Source organism: Chamaea fasciata, unplaced genomic scaffold (assembly GCF_029207755.1).
Source record: "Chamaea fasciata isolate MVZ Bird 193981 ecotype frontalis unplaced genomic scaffold, bChaFas1.0.hap1 SCAF_2, whole genome shotgun sequence".
NCBI classification, from domain to species: Eukaryota; Metazoa; Chordata; class Aves; order Passeriformes; family Sylviidae; genus Chamaea; species Chamaea fasciata.
In genome coordinates this window covers 37,206,788-37,225,298 of record NW_027094087.1, presented here as the reverse complement: position 1 = coordinate 37,225,298, position 18,511 = coordinate 37,206,788, and the positions used below count along the sequence as shown (strand labels likewise).

Below are 18,511 nucleotides of genomic sequence, written 5' to 3'. Positions count from 1 at the left end.
TGCTTTTATTTTTTTGTTTAATATTACTATTTTGTCAATTTTTGTTTCCTTTATTTCTGAATTTAAACTCTACAATTGGAGGCTGCATGTAGACCCAAATTTCAACTTCTTTTTCAAAATTGGTAATCCACCACATAACAGCTGGTAGGTCTCTAGGGATACAACAAAAAATTAACATACAATGAAACACATACACAACAAATATAATGAAATAATGCACAAAGTTATTATTTTCTAAATGTAATAAATATAGCATTCCCAGAGACACAAAAAACTTTCTGCATTTGCTTCCTAGATAACCAAAATAAAAAATTTACTCAAAGTTTGTATGCTTCTCCTATCACTCTAAACACAATCCCATAGACTCTCCTACATTATTACATAGAGTTAATAAAGTTTTCAGAGTTGTGTATTGCTGACTATATCCTCCCTTTATAAAACAAATTAATGTACAACTGGGATTCTCATTTGACCATGACGATCCTTGCCTACAGGATTTGTTAGATTTGAAGAAACTGGGGGTCTCCACTCCATTCTAAATTCCAGCTACAGCTTCATCATTTTTGAGAAGCATAGAAAACGTTACAGTAAAAGTTTAAATGTTAAGAGCACTTATAGCTGCTGTATAACCTGCAACGTTTTTACATCTTCTGTAAATAATTTTTTTCTTTTACATCACAAGATAGGAGATAGGAATAAATACAAACACACTTACCCACTTCTGTCTCTCCTCTTCTATTCTGATTTTAGCTGCCTCTTCCATTCTGATTTTAGCTGCTTGTTCTTGAGGATGGATTAGAACTGATTTTTCATCTACAACTGTATTTTCCAGCATTTTCATAGGGTCTAAAACATACATGTTATTTAGCTGTAATTGCAGTCAGAGTGAGCCTTGGATTTTCTTTACATCTTGCTTTACAGATTTCCAATATCTCTCAACAAAATACATAAGCTGCTCTTGAAAAGATCTATATCCTACTAATCTGCCTGTCTCCATAAGCTGGAAAATCAGGTTTTTATATTATTTAAGTCTTTAATAGTCCCTTAGTGTGTCTTTCTTGTACACACAGTAATGACCCAGCTTCAATGGGACTGAAAATTACTTCTAATATTACTCAGGAGCCCAAGAGCAAGTTCATCCTGAAGAATCAAAAGCCATACATTAACCTCTTGGAACAAAGAGGGTCTAAACCTGGCAGTACTGGGCAAATGATCTAACATTTGGCTATTGCACAAAAAGCAAGTCTCAATCCTGAACTGTTAGCTTCAAATAGCATCACATTTTCCCCAAGGCATGGTTTCACTCACACTGCACTCTCCAATCCCCAGGCATTATGTTGGCATAGTCCTGTACATGATGGAACTAAGTCACTTTATCTTGTTTAAAAAAAACAAGCACCCTATGAAAGCAAATAACCCAAAAGCAAAAAACCCAAACAACCAAAACACATGCCACAACCTGACCACTTTAAAACTTCAGAAATCCCACTCAGCATACAAGATCACCAATGCAGCATTAGCCTAACCAGAAGGGCACCAAGGACAGATATGGGAAGTAACCCCAAGGTGATTTGGCTGTCCAACAAACTGCAATATCCAACTGCCATAAATTCCAATTTTACAAAAAGGTTTTTCAGTGCCTAAATGGTGCCTAAATGCAGAAAAAAAATTCTCTCATCAGTTTATGCTTGTCTTGGACATTTATAGCTGTGAATCTCCAAATGAAGTGGCTTTCGCAGCTCAACAGGTACAGAACTTCAGTGCTGACTTCTGCACTCAGAATTCTATCCCGGGAGGCAAACACCTATTAAAGTACAGCAACACCAAGTGTGGTGACAACAATTTGAGTGAGATTTAGAAGATAGAAAGGTATTTTGAACATCTGTCCTCCTCAAGATCTTAATGGACAAGTTGGACATAAGAACAAAAACCTCTCCTATTCGTGGTTTCAACAAATCCACAATGCCTTGTGGGCACAGATAGGACACTGTACTTTCATTCAACCTGACAAAACATTTAACACTAAAAGTTCTTTAAAAAGTTTTGCCACAGTCACTGTCATAGTCCCCCCATACACGTCTTTTTGCTCCAACACAACAAGCTTTGATACAAGTATGTACTGTGTACCTTTGGCTTCAGACACTGCATTCTGCTGCTGCTCCTTGTTAAGTTCTAGATCACATAATGGTCTCTCTTCACTAGCAATTGTGCCTGATTCAATGGTCTCATATTCACTTTGACTCTCTTTCTCACTTTTTGATGTCCACTCCTCTTTTTGGCTTCTAATTTTGTTCAACAATTTCTTTAAGGCAAGTTTTGATCGAGGTTGGCAAGTTTTTCCTTCTTCATGCCCTATAAAGAATATATACTGTTAAAGAGTTTTGGGTAATGAATATCTTCCTATCATAAAAAACCCTCTGTTTTTTTTATTGCTTACAGAGTTGAACAAATAGCTTAGGTGTATTTTTTAAATATTTGCAAAATTTTTTCTTACCTGCAAGAGAGAAGCAATAATTTGTCTCTGCAAACTATAAAAGAAGGACTAAGCTGGATGCAGTGTTTTATAGTCAAACTGTAGCAGAAATATGCAGTACCATCCCCCCTCTGCTTTCTATCAGCACTGGCAACACAAGGCACCACAAACAAAACACCAGACTCTACCACCCAACGGATGCAGAAGTGCTTGGCCAAGCAGCAAAGTTCACTGAGACACTTGCGGCTCACACCACATGACTCTGGACATGCCACAAGCAAACAGGACACACCCATGCATCCTTTCCAGCCTACTCACAATATGCAGCAGCTCAACCACAAACCTGAACATAAAGGACATACAATAAGCAGACTGTAAAGCTTCAACTTTGAAATATCTCAAAATGGAAAATATTTAAGTTCCCACATCAGCATCAGTCCATAATTTACACTAATTACATAGGAATAATTATGGCTACTAACAGTGTAGATCTTACAACTGAAAATTATTCTTAGCATACTAATGAACTGAAGCATATCAGAAAAAGAAGTTACATTTTCAGTTTTAAATTCATAATCATTAGGGTATTATCATCTAAGCTAAACATAAACCAAATTTACTGAAATATTTTATGCACATTAAGAAGTTTTACTACTTAAGGCATTTTACTTACTATTAAATTTTATTTGATATACTAGACTAGTCTTTTCTAATATAAAATGAAAAGGTTTAAGTTAAATATGAAGCTTAGAAGTTTTACTTTCTGGTTCATTAGGGACCTCCTCTTCTATCACATGTTCTGATTCTTGTTGAGTATCACAAGGAAGTTCTGGTTGAGTGTCACAAGCAGACTCATGCTCCAAAGAGATATCAAGATCATTATCTTGAGCTCTTTCAGAAGGGGCTGGAAAAGGTTGTGGCTCAAACTGCAAAATCAGGTCTCCTTTCATGTCTAATTAAAAGAGCACAGCAAAATAAAATGACCATTTGGAATACATATCAAACAACATTGCAAGAATACACTCACACATAAATCCCCAGGAAATTCAAATATCAATAGGTTATTTCACAACAGATTTAATCCAACTTTTTTCCCCCACTAAAATACAAGATTCAAAACCATTTAGATCAACAGCCATCTAATCATTCAGAATCTCCACAGCAGTTTCCACCAGAATATGCTAATTTTTTTAAAATAAAAGTTGATGTGATGGAAGGCTCAGCTTTACACCAAAAGCTGCTCACAAGAAAAATTACACTTGATCCCAGTAACTTCAGTGGGGAAAAGACACACCCTGACCTGGCTGTTCACAAGGCTGCCACAGGAGAGTGACTGCACAGTCCAGGTGTGAAATCCCACAAGACTGCACAACAGGAGTTCTCCTATGATCACCTTACTGACTGAGAGGGTTACTACCCTTGGAATTCTATGCTTGTTCCATATACTTAGGGGAGAAATCCAAGGCAGGGAAACAACAGGATCAAGTTAGTCAGGGGCAGAACAATCATGAGATAAAAAATGCAAAAATAGTGCGATAAAATGAGATAGTCAGTACACCTGTCTGACCATGCACTGTGCCTGACAGTCTGTCCTGTCTTCCCACAAAATTCCACTCGTAGCTGTTTTCCTATGTGAGGAACACTGTTTTGTATACATGTGTCTGCATACATATATAAGGGTCAGCAACATTGGAACAGGGACCAGAAGTCACAGTTGCACTTGTGTCTAGAACACTGCCAACTGCAGAGGCCATAATGAGTGCATTTAGGTGGGTAGGAGTATCAGCATGCAGTGGCTAGCAAATCACAAGCCTGACTAGCCAGCAAGAATGCTAAGAGGCTTAGGAGTTACACATCAGGCAGCTGTAAGACTGGGCTGGGTATTGCAGAGACCAGGGGACCTACAACTTATCTAGTGAGGGATCAGGAGATCCAAGTATTCAAGCCAGACACACAGGAGAGGAAGGGATCCTAAGGAACCTACCAGAACATGTGTGCGCATCTCCAAGACTACAAGCGGTCAGTTAATGGGTAGACTGAGTATACAAGGTCAGTCCCCAGAGGAATCCATAGCATGTGCATGTCTGTACATACACTCACATGCCCAGCTGGGTCTGTGCAGCAACAACTGGAGTGGGGCAGCAGATCTTGGGGTTTCACAGGCCCAGCAGCCAGCACCTGGGAAGACTAAGGATCAGGGGCCAGCTGCCAGGTAAGAGCAAGTGTCTGAATCTATTCATCAAGTGATCCACAGCTCCTATTTGGGCACATGTGCATTTGATCGCACACATGAGTATGAGAGGAAACTCTAAGGCTCCAGGCTCCAGCATGAATCACTGGGTAGACTGGGTGTCTAACACCTGAGGAGGATCTGTAGTGTAGCAGATAAGAGACCTGGAATACAGGGGGGAACTCCTGGATAGACTGAGTGTCTAAGATCAACTGCTGGAGGGATCCATACAGTACTACAGACATATATCCCACTAAAAGGCCCTCATCTTGATCAGTCAGAGCAGCAGACAGAAGGAAGTCAGTTGTGCTGTTTGTACTTAATGTGAGTGCTGTGTCTTCCCTGCTGGCCTGCAGGGCCAGCTGCATGGATGTGCCCCATTTGGGAAGACTGGAAGGCTGTTTGTGTGTGTGTGCCAACTATGAATACACACATGGCCTCGCTGCCAGCTGGACCTGGGAAAAGGCAGCTGCAGCAGCCTCTCCTTTACTGGGTAACAGATTCAGCAACCTCCAACAAAGAACTTACTCCTGTCTTCACTGTACATTTCTTCAAATGCACACTCCAGTTCTCTCTGCCATTCTTCTTTTATTTCCATGCGTTTGCACGGTGGCACTGAAAGCTGAGGAGGCATCTGTGCCACAACCTGCCTCCTGCGCATCCGATCCTGAGCTTGCATTTGCTCCAGTTCTTCCAGGAGTCTTTCCCTGTCCTTCAAGAATAAAGAAGGGATAACATAAACCTTCAGTGTTCCCATTCAGACAGCCACATATCAAGACTGATACAAAGTGCTTCCATTTGGTCACCATGATGTTTGGTTAATATTCAAAGTTAATCCTATTCCAGGGAGAAAGTGCTTCCTCAGGAGCAGGCTGTATCAGCCCTTTAGACACAGGAGTCATCAATACTACCTGGAAGATCTTATGTTATTAAACAAAGGATTAGACTCTAAACCTGTAGGCCAACTTTCCTCAAGAAAACTAAACCTTCTGTTTTATAAGGTAAACGAGTACTTCTTTTGCCAAGTGACTTTTGTTAGTATATTATTCAGCAGTTGCTGCTTTTTAAGATGTAAACTAAATACTCTTTGGCACAATGAGTATACGTGAAAGCCATTTTCAAAAAAATATGTTGGGGTTTTTTTTCCTGTTCATTTCAGGAGTACCAGTAATATTTCCAGAAATCCCTACTTTAGTTTGGCTACTTATTCAGGGCCTGTCATATCCTAGCTGATAAAAAGCAAGCTTTTCTTTTTTAGCCACCAAAAATACTTGTGAACCTATCAGACAATAAAATTTTTTTTGAGTGAAGATCTCAGTACAAAGACTTTTCTAAGTAGTTCAATTTTTATTTCTTAAAGGAAACTATTTCAACATTTCCAGACTTGCACACTAACAGAACGTCAGTCTTTAAGTAAAAACTTAGAAAAGTTTTCAAAAAAGAAAAAAAAATCATTACCTTCTTAGCAATAATTTTTTCCCCTGAAGTACAGAATCACCAACTTCAACTAAAACTAATGTGGAAAAGCAGAACTCATCACCTACTGAAAAAGTTTTGCTTGACTATTACCTATTGGTTAATAGCTGGTCAAACATTCAGGTAACAAAAATAAAGAGCATCTTCTTTCATTCTCAATCCTTCCAGATGCCAAAACAAGCAAACAGATTTTGACTTCTTTTTTTTTTTCTTCCAAGACATTCGGCAAACTTCATTTAGTCCATCAATTTCCCTCTTGAAAATGCAATTCCTTTATTAATCACCTATCTACAAGTTACTTAACAGTGGTCATTCTGACACTAAAAACAGGCGTAACTATTTTGCCTACCTTGGCCAACTGGATCTTTTTCAAGGCATGACTTCCTCTAACATGTGCCTTTTCAAGCTGCTTTCTTCTCTCCCCCTCTGCCTCCCTGTGTAGCTCTTCCAAACGCCTCCCTTCTTCTTCAGCAGCTAAATGAGCATCTGGCTGACAGTCAATCAACAGTTTAGTTCACAAAATTCATTGATAATTTAAGCATATGTAACAATAAATAAATTAATAATTCTGCAGCAAAAGCACTTTTTAAAAAAGACATACAATGCTATATGAACATCCATGAATGTTTATGTTGCAAGCAGGACCAAAATAATTTTTTACCTTAGGAAAAAAATTCATAGTTACATATTTCGTAAGTTTAGGTGACAAAGTGTTCTAGTTTCAAGCTGTACCAGGGACAATTGTTTATATTATTTATTTGCTATAGCATGGTTATAGACTGGCTATAGAGTGGTTATTTTTCCTATAATACACAGGAAATATGTATTGTAGGAAAATACAAATCTGTATGGTCAACATTACAGATTGAAAATATTCCAGGGATTTTTTCCCCTTGTTTAAAACAAAACCATGAGGATAGGAATACTCAATCTCATTTGGGAAACCAGAAACAATCAGCAAATTTCAAAGAAGAAAATTCTTACTAGCATAAAAATAAAAATATACTTAGGGGAAAAAAAAGTCATTTCAAACAATCAAGGCAAATACAAGGCAAGTCTGGGAGTACATAGCTAAAAAAAGGGAAGGGAGAAAAGCAGAGCAACTGCAGCTATCAGCTCAGCATAAGACATGAGACTTCCAGTTTGGGTGTTTGAACATTGTATACCAGTCTTGTGATCTGACCTTCTAACAAAAGCCTGTTCACAAGGGACTGCCAGGTGTGATCCCCTAAGTGACTGAGCACATAACAGGCTTTATAAGCCTGCCCATCTGAGATTCTCTCTAGTAAGTAGTGTAACAGCTGCTTTACATAAGTTCATATCTTTAAAAAGGTCCTAGAAAATCCAACAGCTGATAACCAGACAATGTGTGCAATGTAAAGAAACAGGTATGTAAGACTGCAGCACACACACTTGAGTTAATTACCTGCTCTTCATCCGCTTCTCTGTCCACCAAAGCTTCAGCAATGTGGTAACGTGTAACAGAAAAGTTGCCAGCACCACAGGGCTTCATTCCAATGATCTTCTTCACTTCAAAACTCTAGGAAGAGAAGTACAGCTACAGCTGTATCACAGAACAGTATCTCCACCAAAACAACTGAACAGAAGTGATCTGTACAGTTAAATTATTATTAAAAGAAACCAATCCCACAAAATTCTGTCCTGAAAATATTGTTTAAAACCTCATATACATGTAATAATTAATACCACATCAGCACAAGGCAGAGCTGGAGGGTTTTAATAACTGAGAGCATATAACAGTCTTAGGCAAACCCCTGCACAGAAATTGACACTCATCAGTGTCACGTTTCAAAAGCACTAGCCTAAAAGCATTTGTGTTTAATGCATTAATACAAATGCCACTTACAACAGCTGTCACATTCACCTCAGAGCAGGGCCACCACAGACCCACAATATAATTATACCCAACAGCAAAGCAACACTTGTCAAGTACAGCCTTGTTTTGGGACACTCAGAGCCATTATGTCAAATTTATTGGTTCACCAGAGAAAAGAGCATTTTCTGTAACTTTACTGAAAAGTGTCTATTCATAGAATGTTAAGTTGCTCTGTTTTTTTAGAAGCTTTGGGTACACTAACACATTTCAGCTCTTTTCTGGAAGTTTGAAAAATGAGTCATCAGACCCTCCCTCTTGTCTGGCTTAGCCTCATGTTCTCAGTAGCAAAGTAGACAGGTTAGGAAACTCAATATCCTGTAGGATCTGTCTGTACTTAACATCTCCTCCATTAATTTTCTCTCAGCTTTCTCTTCCCTTAACCTACTCCTAAAAAGGTCTTCTTATCCACATTAACTAAACCAGAAAGATTCATAGCTCGAGTGGTCTAAAACTAACATGACCATAAAGAAATGCACATGCAAAAAGAGCAGCATTAGGTCTCAGGAACATCTTAAACTTATCTCTGCATAAGAAGAGGCACACAAAATTTCAGTATTGACTATCACTTTTTTATGAAGACTGTAGAAAATAAAGTCTTTAAATGAAAATCAAAGAATCACAGAATCATTTATATTGGAAAAAAACTTCATCAAGTCCAGCCATTAATCCAGCACTGCCAAGTCCACCACCAAACCATGTTCCTGAGTGTCACAACTCACATCTTTTAGATACCTCCAGGAATGGCAACTCCACCACTGCCCCAAGCATCCTGTTCCAGTGCTTGACAAGCCAGTGAAGAATTTTTTTGCTAATACCTGGTCTAAACTTCCCCTGGTGCAACTTGAGGCTATTTCCTCTTGTCCTACCACTTGTCACCTGGCTGAAGAGACCAACCCTCACCCTAAAATCTCCTTTCAGGCAGTTGTAGAATGTGACAAGGTTCCCACTGAGCCTCCTTTTCTCCAGACTAAATAGCCCCAGCTCCCTCAGCCACTCCTCATCAGCTTGGTGCTTCAGAACCTTCCCCAGCTCTGTTGCCCTTCTCTGGACACGTTCCAGCCCCTCAATGTCCTTCTTGTCATAAGGGACCCCAAACCGGTAAAACTACTTTTAGCCTTACCAACAGAACTTCAGTAACTTATTTTATGGTCCTTAAACAATATTATTGCATGCTATTCTAGTAGGTAAAAAAAAAAACAGTTAAATTTCTTAATCAATAAAAATCATAGTAATTCTAACAGATCAACATTAACCAAAACACTTGCTTATACTGACTAGAGCCATGAAAACTGACAAGTCTCATGCCTAAACCTCATTAGCCAGATTACAGTGCTTGCCCTGTACTGGGTTACTTTCAGAATGTACAATCAAACATATCTTCTGAATTATTTAAAAAATTTAAAATTAACAAACCAATAACAAATTATTATTAATTACATGTAAACAATCAAACCTCCAGAATTTTATTCAAAAGCTGCAAAGATGTGAGAATTATGTTAGAGGCTGCAATTTTCCAATTAATGTAAAAAGCAAGTTAGGCTGAAAGAAATACCACATTTCCATCTTGTAACTCCTCCCTCTTTTTTTTTTTTTTTTCTTCCTTCAAAAAGCAAATAATTCTGTACTAAAATCTGGCAAAACTGGTGCAGCAAAGTATCATGAAATGGGACAAAAAACCCATGACCCCGACTTGACAAATGCTATGAATACTCAAGCAGAGTATAGTAACACTTTCTAGGTTTCATTTTCATTCCATAAAAATCTAATAGATCATGCAAGAAAAACAAAGTTCACAAGAACTCTGCAACACTTTTCAATAAAATGGTGTTTACAGTTTAACTTCAATTAAGCAACTTTTCATTTGAGCTAACTAAATATGGCCTCAACTCCTAAAATCCAGAATTCTGAGAACCAAAACGGGTTATGACATTAGAGTAAAAATACTTCTTTTGTAACTAGGTAAAATAACAATAATAGGGGTATCTTTACAGAATGTTTCTTATATTCTAAGTAATCATGACATGAACAAAAGTGCCCTACCTCCTTTTTATGAAATTATAGTCAATTGTTATTGCAACAGAGCATCAGAGTATGATTATAGTTGTATTTAATAAGCTCCTTATGCAAACTGATTCAAAAAACAAGCAGACTTATTCAGATGACCCTGTAATTTGCTATAATTCACAGGATTTAAAGTTAAGAAATTTAAATTCAGTGCCTTTTGAGTAACACATTTGCAAGACAAAGCCTTAGATTTACCCTCCCCCAACTGACAGTCAATATCTTTTGTTTTCTCTCTCCTGAAGCAGAAACAGGAATGAAAATCTCTCAATCTTTCAACTACTCAACATTCTCCCCCATGAAAACATGAATACATGGCACCCAAAAACTCTTTGAAGAAAATAACTTTATTCTTAGCCCTGTGCCCTCCCAGCCATAGGTCTACAACAAAAGGATTAAAATCTATACAGATATGAAAACTAGAAAAAATGCTTAAAGTCAACTACAGTTTAAATGGAACAAATTGACTCACTGTGCTATAGTGAAACAGAGCAATCTCTTTCCTCAACAAAAACTCAATGTCTCCAAAATTACTGATTCAATCTGCCATTATCACAACATGAACTTCATAACAGAAACAAAACACACATACTGTAGGAAATCCTGATGTCTGCAAACTCTGCTAAAACCACTTACAAACCACATTTGTTGAAAAGGTGAGAAAAGGACTTTTGCTAATGGATGGAAATGTGTTGATTTTCGGAAAGAAGCGATACTTCAATAGAGCACTGACCCAGACATATCATCCAACACAATTGTATATGCAACTCTGGTTTCACCAGAACCTGGAGAAACCTGGAAACAAAAGCCTTCTTGCTTCCCCTGGTGACAAAATACTTAAGAATGAGGAGAAAATTCTGCATTTATAAAATGGAAAGAAAGATGCATTACTGATGTTGCTATATCAAAGTATTAAATAAAAGTATTACATATTAAGCACTTTCTCATTTTAGTTGTTAGGGAGGTTAAACAGTAGTGACTATCTATGGGGAAGGGTTAAATAAAATGTGACATAAGACACATCCTAAACTGCAGAAGTTACGACACAGCACAGCCCCAGCATCTCATGCTTTCCCAACAATGCCAAACTGGGCGACAGAAGCACCTGAAACCCAGGAAATAAAAGAGTCAAAGGTTGGACTGATACAGACATCCCCTGCTCTGCACCAGACACACCAGGAACACAGCCTGTGGCACTACACAGAGGGGAACAGCAACACGAAAATGTGTGTGAATTTACCTGAACTGTACCAGACAGGACCCTATTCCAGATGTACTAAATTCCAGTACTCCATATGCTTCACCAGAAATAACCCCAAACTTTATCATTCCCTTACAATACTTGTTTTAATCTTCATTCATATCCAATTTACACAACGTGAAAACTCTTGGTCAGCAAATGAGAAAATACAGAGAGAAACTTGTACTAATGAAAGGCCATGAGTACTCCTTTTGATCATCCTTAAAACTGGGAGGGTCAAACCTGTTACTCAGTTTTGCCAGATATGACATCAAACCCCTATCATCCTGCACTCAAACCTGGACATAACATGCTGGGATGTAGCTGGGAAAAGCTTCACTGGCTCTGAGATGGGCTAGTATACCTCAAACCTTTCTTTTATTGTCAGTAGTTTGAATATCCCTGAACCCAAATGTCTAAAAGGGCACAACACCACATGAGGCAACTTAAACATACATACTCTGCACTCATGAAGTTCTATTAGTTAACTCCAAGGTAAAAATGCACGTTATGTTCTTTCTGCAGTTCAGATCTGAAATCCTACAGGAAATCCTACACATATGCACCAGCCCTATTAAATCAAAGCAGCATGAATGGGGTACAAAGTCACACCACAAAAGGCTGCGGCCTCCCCAACAGACTTGGGCAATGGTTTACTATCAAAATTAAAGAGCTCCCTCTTTATTTAGTACTGCCTACAATAAAAAAAGAAATTGAAGGGAGAAAAAAACCCCAGCAAATCTGCCCCACAGCTAAAAAAACCCCAGAATTGTCTTTATTATAGAACTAAAGAAAATGCTGCTAACTGCATCAGTATGACAGAAGGCTGAGGAGGCCTGTAATGTACATGCTGAGAGAGATCATTGTAAAGTCTCATACCAACGAGGCTATTAAATGAAAATGAGATATGATGAAAGTTTAAAAAGCCACATTAACTACATAATATGAGTCTGATTACAAGAAATAAAATTCACATATAACAAGAGATCAATAAAGCACCCAAGCTTAGTAGCAAGAAATCTGCTAATATATAATTAATTTATTCTCTTGGTTTTTGCTGAACCATCCTCCCTATAGGATGCAAACACCAACTCTGGAAGTTCTGTTGTGAGGAGTCAGACCAATAAATGTAAGTGGGACCCCTGAAATTGTGATCACTGCTGTGATACATATGGATACATACCTCAAAAGGACGTGGTGGAGGAGGTGGCAGGCTTGCAACTTTGGCTGCCCTTCGTCTTTCCACTTCCAGAGCACGTTTACGTGCATCTGTTCGTCTTGGGGGACAAAAACAAAACAAACCACAAAAGAGAAGAGAGACAGAAAATTGTTCAAGCAACAGTGGCAGAACAGTGCAAAATAAAAGATAAACCTAAAATGAGATTCCTCCTTAAGTACCTGCACTGAATGCTCAGCCCATAGGGATGGGGAAGCACATTAAAAAGACAACAGAACTTAGGCTGGAAGGCAGCATTAAGAATTACCTCCTTCAAGTTATGCAAAAACATTAATACATAACCAGCATCCCAAAAGCAATGCAAAATCTCTGCTTCTGACCTAAGTTTCCAGAAAGTATTGTGCACTTCAACATACTTCAATTGCTTGAGTGCAGACAAACTTAACTATTTAATTTACAGGTCTTAGTTCTACTCAAGAACAGCTATGGCCAAGAGGACACGGACCATTTTCCATGCCAGCTCAAGTTTGCCGTCCAATCTGCTTAATAAAAAAAGCCTAAGAAGGAAGACCATGACAAATGCACTAGGTCCCTCTTCCAGGTGGTTAATTCTCCATCAGGAACGGGCTTGATAATGTTTCGTTTCATATGTCACTGAACTCCTGGAGAGTCTGTAAGGCCAGCCTGAATATCTGACATTCTTGTCTTGGTTTTAAAGCCACAGTTTTTATCAAAAGCCACAAGCTTTGTCCATGAACATTAATTCTCTAACCCATAAAATTTCAAGACTTAAAAAGCTCCAAACAAGAAGCATCAACATTTTTGCCTTTCATTTTGTGACACTGTGAAGTTCATTCTTAATAAAACAAAGTAACTATTACATACCTGGCTTGCTCACAAAGTAATTTTTCTTTCTGGTGCTTCTGCTCTATCAGAGCTTTTCTATGTCTTGTCTCTGCTCTTTGTTTCCTTTCCTCTGCTTGTTTTGCCAGAGCTTCTAAGTCAGGTTCCTTAACATTAAAATATTGTAATCACTTAATACAGTATTTTACTCACATCTCATGCTATCAGTATGGTATTTCAAATTACATACTGCTGGTAAGAAGCACAAGCTCAAAACTACCTTCTAATGTATTAGGGTAAAAATATTCTAATAACTTCTCCTTCTCTGTCATCTTTATTTTCTTCTTCTTCACCAACAACAGCAGTGAACCTGCCACATCCCTCAGCCAATTTAACCAAGTATTGATCCAGAAATCTCAGCTTCCTCTGCATCAGTTTGATGGAAAGGATAATTAAAACAGTTATTTAAACACCCTGTAGCAAATGCAGACTAAACTGTTTAGAAGAAGTGTGTTAGTACCCTTCAGTCATCAACAGAAACATTATTAGTTCTCTGTTCCTGTAATATTGGTTCCAGTTTTTTGCTAACTCACCCATCCTAGCATTGGAAAGGACTTTATAAAGAAGTTGATTTAAAGACACTGGTATATGGAAAAGCTTAATGCTATTTTACTTGGGCTTAAGGACCCTGACTAAATCAGCAAGTAAGCTACTCTGCAAAATCCATGTAAGAAATCTATGGCTGATTTCTATAAACCTGATTCAGAGTCAAACCTACAGAAAAACTCTACCCAACAATATCAATGATCTCTCAGGCAGAGGCTACACAAGCTACACGATTTAAAAGGAAGTGAAACCAGTCTATAGGTGCAGAATTAAAAAGTGACACACGTTTGCAGTCCAGGCAAAGGCCTCTGAAGCCCTTACCAAGGCTTTTCCATGTCACTGGAGCACTGAAGGGGAAAAAAATGTTGTGTGTTTTCTTTACCATAGAGAAGATCCATGGGGGAGAAAAAATTAATGTATTACTGGCATAATTGAGATACTGAGTCATTATGTACAATTCAGTAAGTACAAATGTACATGATCATACAAGCTAATACAAACAAAATAACTTTGAAGTCTGCCCAGCAAAAGCCTTCACAGATAGGTCCATAGACCATCTTGCGGGAAGATACCTCCTAAAAAGTGCATAACCACTTCTAAAAAGTTTCAATTCTTAAAAAGTTGTCTATTTAGGAATCAGGACTTCAAAATCAGGAATGCCATAGGAAAAACCAAACAGACAGCAACTTTGGTATTTCTAAAGCATCAAAATTATCTCTGACAATATATGCTGGTATTGGCTGGGATAGAAATGATTTTCACAGTGGCTGGTACGAGGCTGTGCTTTGGATTTGTGTTGAACACAGGGTTGATAATATAGAAATGTTTTTGCTATTGCTGAGCAGGGCTCATACAGAGCCAAGGCCTTTTCTGCTTTTTGTGCTGCCACACTGGTGAGGAAGTTGGGAGGGGCTGGGAAGAGACACAGCCAGGACAGGTGACCGACCCCAGCAGCCCAAAGAGACACTTCAGACCATACAGTACATATGGCATCACGCTCAGCACATAAAATGGGGTAAAGGAGGAGGAAGAGGGCGATGTTTGGAGTGATGGTGTTTGTCTTCCCCAAGTAATCGTTATACATGATGGGTTCCTGCTGTCCTGGAGATGGCTGAACACCTGCCTGCCCATGGGAAGTTGTGATTCAGCTCCTTGTTTTGCCTTGTTCCACGTGTGGCTTTTGCTTTCCCTATTAAACTGTCTATATCTCAACCCATGAGTTTTCTGGCTTTTACCCTTCTGATCCCACTGGTGAGGGAGTGAGCAAGCAGCTGCCTGGTGCTTGGCTGTAGTGAAACCATGACACAATGATACTAAGCTCACTTACATTCTCCTTCGCCTGTCGGTGACCCTCCCCAATGGCTCTTAAGCTTGACAGATACAGCTCCTCCAGGGCTTTCATCTTCTCATCCTGTGCCTTCTGCCATTCAGCTCTCAGTGCCTCCTCTAACTGATGCAGCTGCTCTTCTCTCCTCTGTTTTACCTTCTGCCTGATCTGGTGGGAGATATACTTCTGCTGCTCTCTGACCTGTAGAAATAGCATTTATGTTTGTCAGCAATTCAGGAAAAGCACAATACTTTTTGCAGCAAGATTTTCCACGACATAGTCTACCCTCCTTCCATCTCATCTACTATTCCATTCACAATCTGTCCAGAAAATACTTTCAAGTTGCTGTCACCTTTTCCCAAATTTAACACATAAAATAATAAATTTAATCTTAATTAAACACTTCATTTCAAATCCAAAAAAGTGAAATACAAATGACAAACTGCAAAAACTGCTTGGAATATCCTTCCCTCCAAAAATACAATACAATAATTTATGAAAGGCTCCTATTACATTTCAATGTAGTAAAAAAAAAAATCAACAACTATACCAAAAACTCAGTAAACATAGTTTATTGTTTTCCACTTTGTATTTTAGGCACTTATTTTTCCCCCACAGAAAGCATTGTCAAGCACTGGAACAAGCTGCCCAGGGAAGTGGTTGAGTCACCACCCCTTGAAAAGTTCAAGACATGTAGATGTGGCACTTAGGGACATGACTTAGTGGTGGACTTGGCAGTGCTGGATTAACAGCTGGATATGACAATCTCAAGGGTCTTCTCCAACATAAAAAATTCCACCATTCTACAATACTATTACCTTGAAATTTAGCTTACAGGAAATTATCTTTTCAGTTACCTTTCTTAAATTATTTGTTACATCATCAAATGAAATACAACACATGGAAAAATACAGGCATACCTGTTGTAGCCTTAGTTTTCGTCTTCTTTCGTATTCTTCTTTCAGAAACATGGCTTCTTCATTAGGACTAAGCCTCAATGTCCCAGCTGTTGCAGGTTTCCTCTTCATCTTTGGATATGCTGAATAATCAACTTCTATGAGAATAATGCAAAGAAAAAGAGAAATTTGTGCATAAATGACACTGGCAAAACAGCTATAAAAACAGGACATTGCCATAATGTGGTGAACTCTATCATGGTATCTGCGTGTGAGAGCTGCAGCTGTTCAGTCTGTCACAACTGGAAGATCTCAAAACTCTTTTCCAACCTCAAGGACTCTTAAATGTAATCAACAGCACTGGCTCTGAGTTTGTTACAGTCATAAAAGATGATGCTTTTGAACTACTTTGAGCCACATGCCAAACATTGCAGCAGCATCACATTTGCAGTCTACCCTGTGGACCAGCCACGGAACATTTGCAAAGCAAAGTGAACACCATTCCACCCCTGGGAAGATTTAAAAACAAACCCACAAACTACTGAGAGGCGCACCCCACAGTAAAGCAGGCTGGTCACTCAGGTGATTTGTACTGAAATACCCTCATAACTGTTGTAGATAAGACATAAGATACAACAGCAAATTGGTTTATGTTTTTGGCTTTACACCAAAGTTTTCTGTCCTACAGGCTCTGAAACTCTAGCAATAGCCTGCATACTAAGTGTTTCACTGGAAAGCTGAAACTGCTCGCTAACAATATTTTATTCAAGTTTTCCTATGAAGACAAATTTCAAATGATGTTCCCCTCAAGATTTTACTGTAAAACACGAATCCTCTTGTTCTACAGACTGCTTCCCATTTTCCTTGTAATTACGATTTCCATATGCACAAAGAAACCCCAACAGCCACCCCCCCCCCCCCAAAAAAAAAAAACCCACGAAAAATAAACTTCTTCCATTTGATACAAAGCCTAACCTAAACTTCCCCTAAATCAAGCAAGATTTTTACTTGGCCTTTAAATACTTACAACCCTGGAAATACTCGCACGAAACAAGCAAACAAAGCCTTTCAAAAGCCATTGTCTAATTCTAAAAAGAGCAGTGAGCAATTCATATAGCACTAACAGTTTAACCAACATGCCACACCTGGAAACAATTATTTTCAGCATCATGTATTCTGCTCTTGGTACATTTAGAGACACAGTATCATAGATAAAACAGCAAGACTTAAGAAGTCAGGTGAGGTGTAAAGCCGAAGATCCATAAGATTCTTCTAGTAAAGAGTTATTAAAGCAATAAATCCCAAACTATTTACAGCATAAAGAGGGAAATTAGCATTCTCGTTTCTGTCAGTCCTCCCTTAGTTACTCGATGAGGCAAGAGAAGTTTATCACGGCACAAAATTAAGTAGAAAACTACTACATTCTCTCTCTCTCTCTCTCTCTCTCACACACACACACACTCCTAAAGAGGAAAAATGTAAAGGATGACCAATGCAAAAGTCTGAATCTAAAGGATAAGAGCAGAGGCAGAGATTGCAAACGCCGCGCTTGCCCGGGTTCAGCCGCAGCACAACGTGGGAGGTGCGGAGCGGGAAGGGCCGCGCTCCCGCCAGTCACCGGGAGCCCCCGCCGGGGCTGCCCCTGGGCCGGCCCGAGCTGAGGAGGGGCAGTGCGGAGGGAAGAGAGTGCAAAACAGCGGGGGAAGGGAAAGCGGGGAAGAGAAGAAGCGGGGGAAGGGAAGGGAAGGGGAGAGGAGAGCAGAGCCGCCCCTCACGCACCCGCCGCCGCCTGGGCCCTCCCGGTCGCCGTGGCGCCAACGGCCGCCGCCCCCGCCACGTGACCCCGCGCCTTCAACGAGCCGCCAACAGCGCATGCGCCGCCGCCCCTCCCGGCTGCCTGAGTCCCGCCCCCGTCTCGCGGTGGCCAATTGGGGCACGGGAGGGCGGCGCGGGCGCGCGCGCCCAATATAAAAGCGGCTCTGTGGCCAGAGCAGTCGTTTGGTCCCCAAGCGTTCCCTTGTGTCAGTCAGCCCCTGCCCCATGACCGAGCTACGTGCGGGCGGTGCCGTGCCCGCCTGACGGGGCAATCACAGCGCGCCCGTGGAGGCGTTCCCTCACCACGGCTCCCTCGCAACACCACACCGGGAGCCCGCAGTCGGAGCCTCCAAGTGCTCGCGCGGGAGGGGCCCTCACTGGCCGAGCTTGAAAAGTTGAGGGAGCGGAATAAAGCTGAATCCTGCTAGTTCTGCCTCACTAGTGTTACTGCTATGCAGCTTCCCTGTTCA

At 39.8% G+C, this 18,511-nt stretch overlaps 1 protein-coding gene across 3 annotated transcripts in view; it reads right to left on the bottom strand.

Annotated features, from left to right (window-relative positions):
- CEP295 (centrosomal protein 295) overlaps window positions 1-18,068 on the bottom strand; it is a 40,931-nt gene extending 22,863 nt beyond the window's left edge. Inside the window, exons 1-11 of one of the 3 annotated variants that reach the window (XM_066175689.1) lie at window positions 18,006-18,068; window positions 16,251-16,384; window positions 15,331-15,531; window positions 13,440-13,564; window positions 12,561-12,654; window positions 7,606-7,719; window positions 6,529-6,669; window positions 5,232-5,415; window positions 3,234-3,425; window positions 2,128-2,352; window positions 716-846 (exon numbers count right to left, since the gene is read on the bottom strand). In XM_066175689.1, the coding sequence (XP_066031786.1) occupies window positions 716-846; window positions 2,128-2,352; window positions 3,234-3,425; window positions 5,232-5,415; window positions 6,529-6,669; window positions 7,606-7,719; window positions 12,561-12,654; window positions 13,440-13,564; window positions 15,331-15,531; window positions 16,251-16,358 (1,515 nt within the window). In that variant the 5' untranslated portion in view covers window positions 16,359-16,384; window positions 18,006-18,068. Of the gene's footprint in view, window positions 1-715; window positions 847-2,127; window positions 2,353-3,233; window positions 3,426-5,231; window positions 5,416-6,528; window positions 6,670-7,605; window positions 7,720-12,560; window positions 12,655-13,439; window positions 13,565-15,330; window positions 15,532-16,246; window positions 16,385-17,371; window positions 17,928-18,005 lie in introns of those variants that run through there. The other 2 variants (XM_066175690.1, XM_066175691.1) reach the window with 2 other exon arrangements.
- Between the last annotated feature and the right edge of the window lie 443 nt (window positions 18,069-18,511).